Raw genomic sequence first — 5,828 nt, forward strand, 5'->3', positions numbered from 1 at the left:
TAACAATTATTAATTGTGTGAATTATTCAGATTTCTTTTTAATTGTTAGCATTTATATGTTTTGAAAGAATGTATTTAACCTTTGCGACTTTATTTGTACCTTTGTGTTTAATTCCTGAAATGATTTCCACTCCTTTATTACATCGGAATACAGTATGTATTGTTTGAGTAAAATATCTAGATAACACATGAATGAAAAACCAAAAACATATGTGCATCAGTATATTTCAGTTATATATTTATTTCCGACATGCCATGTAGTAGGTTTAAGGTGAAAACGTGAATCCTCTGAATAAAGTTAATAAATGTTGAAATGTTCACGTTGCATGAATTCTGCAGTTCTCAAGGAAGGCATCGAATCTCACTTCCGACTCGGTTCAAAAGATTCATTCATTCATTCATGAATCAAACAGTCAATCAGTCAGACCGGTGAGGTGGACGGTATGAGGTGAGATATAAAATAGCGTTTATTACTCATATTATTTGTTGAGTATTTTACGCCGTGCATATATCAGAACTGTGTAAAAAGTGCTTTATCGTGTCATGTATTGCTAATAAACATTACGTTAGTAATTTACCATCAGCTGTGGATTAGCAAATGAGCTAGTCGGCAGCTAAGCTAAAGCTAATTGTATTAAATCAAGGCCCTCCAGTAATAAATATCTGATTATAGTTTTCACATACTATTTCCTGTTAAGACTATATCAATACAGTTCACAGAATAAAACGTGGAGAAAGACAATGTTCCTTTATGGGAAACGTTAAGGCTTGTTTGTTTATTTCGTTGTTGTTTTCACCGTTCACGTATGAATTTTGTGGTGTCAAAAAGCCGGTATTATTACAGCAGACTGGTCATCCTGCTCAAGTCCACAACAAACAAAACCCACTGACTCGAATAGAAGCCTGTGAATGAATCTTATGCTCATTGCGCTTGTTTTCATTCGCGGAAAGAAAAACAAATTCTATTTTGACGTTATTCGTTCTTTAATAACCATCAGCATCAGCATCAGCTGTGTGAATTGACCTACATTTGGGTTTCCGCCTTTAAAATTGTGGTGCGTCCAAACGAGACATTTCGCCCTTCGAAGGGCTCTTCAGGAAGGGGACACCATACGAAACGTCACTCCAAATACAGAGAAAATAACGTTGGTTTTATTTCTCCTTTTGCCAAGTCAAGTGTAATCGGACACATTAAGAGATGCAGAGTTTACACATCAAGAGCTTTACTCTTCGTAGGGAGGATCACTTCAGAATGGAACGCAGGGCCTATTGAATCAGATTTTCTGCATTTGTACATGGTTGTACATTACAATTTTTCCAATTACCAATTTACCATTTTTATTTGGGTAAAAGGTTTGGACTGAATCTATATTCAGCAAGACTTAATCCAGTAAAACTAGTCTTACTCTGCGGACATGAATGATAGATCATCGTCTCGTAGATACATTGATCTAGAGCCCTCAATGTCACGGAGATTAGACTTTTCTATGTCTTACATTATCTTTCACTTGTATACTGCATGTTATCTTTTGATCTTTTCTCTGTCTGCATGTTTCTTCCAGCAAACACAGTTGCTGACCCCTCCATGGAAGAGGCCGGCGATGAGGGGCTTTTATTCAAAGCTGGACTCCTCCTCTATGGGCATGGCTATCCCCCTGAACCTGGCCGTAGAGACAGAGAAAGCTCAGGCATTGCTCCAGACCTTCAGCACTGCCTCTCTGCTGGCCAGCACAGGCCTGGGAGCTTTCTGTTTTCTCGCTGATCACTTTCTGACCCTGCCTTTCATCCAGCAGCATCTAATGCTCAGGGCTGTGCTGGATAATGCGGTCCACGGCGTAGTTGGGCTCTGGTCCTGGGCCATTGTGATTGGCTTGAGGAAGAAAAGTGACTTCTATGAAGTCGTTTTGGCTGGGTTCCTGGCCTCTGTCATTGACCTGGACCACTTCTACTTGGCTGGATCACTGTCGCTTAAAGTAAGATTGTGTCCTTGTTCCGCCCTTTAAATATTAACGTATTGCATGTAACTGCAACTATTTAGTAAAGCTCATCATATGGTCAGCAGTCACAGTACAGAAAAAATAGTGAGTGTACATTAGTGTGATTACTATGGAAACAAGAACGGCCAGCAGCAACCCCCTTCTCCCACAAAGCATTGCAAGTGACGTAAAACCAGTCCCCCATACTCTCAAACAACTTTAAGCTTGAAGATATTTTTATAAATGATTGTTAACAATGTTCTTGCTGTACCCTGGTTTACCTTGCTGTAAGCCTTTAATAACAACCAGTTTATTTAAAGCGTGCGCTCTTTCTGTGAACCCCCCGCAGGCTGCGCTCAATCTGCCCCATCGGCCGCCCATGCACTGCTCCACACTGATCCCAGCGCTGTGCTTCTCTCTGCGCTTCCTTATGTGGGCGTGCCGACTGAAGGACTCGTGGTGCTCCCTGCCCTGGATGCTGTTCATCTCACTGGCCACGCATCACATCCGGGACGGCGTTCGTCACGGCCTCTGGGTCTGTCCGTTTGGAAACACGGCACCCATTTCCTACTGGCTCTACGTCACCATCACGGCCACGCTGCCCCACCTGTGCTCTGTGCTAATGTATCTGACCGGTACAAGAGACATGATATCCACCAAACACGGTGTCACCATTGACGTCTGACACATTTTATTATGCATACAATAATGGCTTTTTATTGTTCCTGCAGTATGTTTGATACTTAAGCGGTGAAATGAGGTTGTTTTAACTGTAACTGTGAATATTGACTGGGGCTGGGTGATATAACTTATGATTACATTAACTTATTTTTCAGCTTCTCATATTAGGTCTGGGCAATATGGCTCTGGTTTGCTTTTGTATTTGCTCTGAAATTCATTTTTGTTAATCAGAGGAATCGAATAGCTCTTGCTGACTACTACTGTAATGTTTGATCGAAGTACTAAAAGAGCTTATTTTAGTCATCATGTTTTCTGTGATGTATTTATCACACAGAAAACGTTTATGCTTTTTATTGAATGCTCTTATATAACAGTACCAAGTAATGGGCAACAACAGTACATATTTTTCCTAAAACACTGCTAAAATGTTGCTTTTAACATTGTAAAATAACTAAACCGCTTTGAGTGAAGATAATCTGTTTTGTATTTCAGCAGACAGTTAAACTCGTATAAATGAAATGAATTTACCTTACACTTGTTTTTGTTTCCAGCGTTCGTATCACAGATGCTGTAACTAGTTTAGAGACTTGGTTTGTAAGGAAACTTCAAGGCCAGTCATAAAGGTTTCAATGCATAATTCACAAAAAACCCATTTTATTCACAATGTTGCCTAATATTATATTGGTAACAAGATCATTGTAAGTGTGTAATGAGTATTTGGTATGTCGACCTAGAGTAGATGGTCTCTTGTCAACTTACATATTTTAAGGCGTCAACATGGTGTTGTCATATTTAGCTTAGTGGCATATGCTTTGAACTCGTCTACTTTATTATTGCCATTTGATTTTTTTCCAGATGAAACCGTAACAACAGAAGTCATTGTAAAACTCATTTTGTGAAGAATGAAGAACGGATGTAGATTCAGTATTGTGAGAGGTGACACTGTTGTTGTGTATTTGTGCTTGAAAAATTGCTGCAGGTGTACTTGAAGGATGTTTTCTACTTGTATTTGTTTAACTTTATACAACAGTATGAAGATCTAATCAGATTACCGGACACTGAGATACTCGCTGCCTTTTTAAAATCCAGGGAATTATTCAATCAGATCACTTTTGCTTTATTTAAACCTCTTGCTAATTCTAACACTATTAACACTGCTCTTCACTGTCTTTATGTACACAGTAGTTTTCACTGCACAAGGGTTTTTGTGCCATCACAATTGTTGTGATAATTGTAAAGGGAAGGAATATAATTGAAGGACGTGCAAGCCATGTTGTTGAAAGCAGACTGAAAAACCAAAAACTGTCGTAATGGCTGACGTTCTTAAACTAGACAAATGTTGGCAATTTTCTTAGGAAAAAACAAGCAGACATTAGTATGTACAGTACATGTAGTTGCAGTGCTCATTGTTTGCTTATATGACATTATTATTGACGACGTGTTTTTGGAAGCAACGATCAGGATGCACATTGAATAGCCCTGTCATGTTGATACACCAAATGCCATTCGCTTTGATTGAACTGCACATTTATCTATCTTACATGATGTGTGTTTTATTTAACTGCTACTGTTTTTTTGCTTTACTGTTATTTGTTTACTGTGTTTTGTACATATTATTTATGTGCATTTTTGTACATTCTTATATTTGCCTGTGTTTTATGTTGTCATTCGATGCTTTGTCATACAATAAAGGTCAAATAATATATGCAGTTATCACAAAGTGCCCTTCAGGTTACTCCTGTCATCATTGCGCCCTTGAAAAGAGATGCAAACCCGGATCCCATACGGGAATAAACCATGTTTTTACCATAGTTATTTTATTTAAAGTGTAGTTGACATGTTTTTTTTACATAATATTAGTAATGCGTCCCACTAACTTAGTATTGTGTTCAAAGTCCATTGATAAACTACACCTCACCTGTGGGCTTCAAGGTTGCGCAATCCAATTTGGTACAGAAACCCCCCAAAAGTGAAAAGAAATGTTTATTTATGTTTAATATATGGGTCCTTTAGCCTATACAAGGCCTCTTAAATTGTAAATTGAAATGACCTGTTTTTTGGTTCAACTTAAAAAAACAACTGCAACACATTTTTATTTTGTATCCAAACCTCTTATTTATTGCCAAGTAGTTTTGCACACAGGGAGATTCCAAGCCACAGATGTGCATTTTATATTTTAACGGTCAAATCTTACTACAGTTGGTTTAATGCCTAAAAACCTTCCTTCAAGGATAAAAGCAAAGTCTCCTGTTAAAAACGAAGAGACGCATGTAAAGAAAGTGTTTTCTATGCTGAGTTGCTTATTTGTCCGGGCACATTTCACATCACATATCAGACTGGCATTTCTTTTTCATCAACAGTAGTGTTAAGTGTATGGTAAGGTTATGGCTGTATGGTCAGGTAGGTTTTATATCCCTTTTAAGGCTGCAATGCACAACACGACTTTATAAAATCTGATCAATTTAAAAAAAACTAGACATCGCACTTGCAGACTTTATTTTAAGTTATTTTAAGAAAAAAACTAATTGTGCATTACATGCTTTAAGAGACACTTCATGATTAAGGTTAAAGCCTTAAATGTGCTATTAAAAGTCTTTAGGTAATGATTTTTATGTCATCAAATGTGATCAGTTTGCCTTCTAAAACCTTTGCGCGATATCGCAACCCGCCGCAAGGGGTCAGTGTAATATAACAGCAACTTCTAAATCAAAGCAACATTTGCGTTTTTCCCATTGATTGTACACATGACTCGATAGACATGAACTTATTGCCTTGTTTCGTGACGGGCCTTAAATGAATAGAGACTGACCTTACTTGACCCAAACCATTCAAACACTGTCTGAAACAGCACGATCACTGTCTGAATGAAGTTTGATATGAATCAAGGCAAACACTTAACTGAGAACATAGGACTACTTTAAGGAATATAAAGCTAGAGATGAATCCTCACACGTTCTTTACCATAAGCTTGGATGAATAGCACTTCTTTTACGGTTTAAATTCCTTTAGCAATTAAATAGCAAATGGACGATTAGATGATGAAATATTTGTAGATTGGTACTAGTGATTGAATAAACTGTTGAATTCTTCCACGAAAGAATCGGCCATATTGATAAAAAGGGTCCCATCACAACCCTGTTTCTATTAGAACTGTATGAAATCATATTTCAA

General features: G+C 37.8%; 1 protein-coding gene across 2 annotated transcripts; it reads left to right on the forward strand.

The window, feature by feature from the left end:
* Positions 1 to 330: 330 nt before the first annotated feature.
* tmem267 (transmembrane protein 267) lies at positions 331 to 4,391 on the forward strand. 2 transcript variants are annotated; one of them, XM_079448449.1, is made up of 3 exons: positions 331 to 448; positions 1,563 to 1,973; positions 2,326 to 4,391. In XM_079448449.1, exons 2-3 carry the CDS (start codon positions 1,602 to 1,604, stop codon positions 2,659 to 2,661), a joined length of 708 nt encoding a protein of 235 aa, XP_079304575.1. In that variant the 5' UTR covers positions 331 to 448; positions 1,563 to 1,601; the 3' UTR covers positions 2,662 to 4,391. The 2 variants fall into 2 exon arrangements, with proteins under 2 accessions (XP_079304575.1, XP_079304574.1); XM_079448448.1 differs by lacking the exon at positions 331 to 448 and having other exon boundaries at positions 1,308 to 1,973; positions 2,326 to 4,374.
* Positions 4,392 to 5,828: the final 1,437 nt, after the last annotated feature.

This window comes from Barbatula barbatula, assembly GCF_947034865.1.
Source record: "Barbatula barbatula genome assembly, chromosome: 24".
In the NCBI taxonomy this organism is placed as follows: Eukaryota; Metazoa; Chordata; class Actinopteri; order Cypriniformes; family Nemacheilidae; genus Barbatula; species Barbatula barbatula.

What these genes read in the sequence shown, in the direction of transcription:
- tmem267 (XM_079448448.1), top strand. Translation starts at nt 1,416, where the DNA reads ATGAATGATAGATCATCGTCTCGTAGATACATTGATCTAGAGCCCTCA. An exon ending in CTGGATCACTGTCGCTTAAA is followed by an intron (nt 1,974 to 2,325) that starts GTAAGATTGTGT and finishes AACCCCCCGCAG; the next exon opens with GCTGCGCTCAATCTGCCCCA.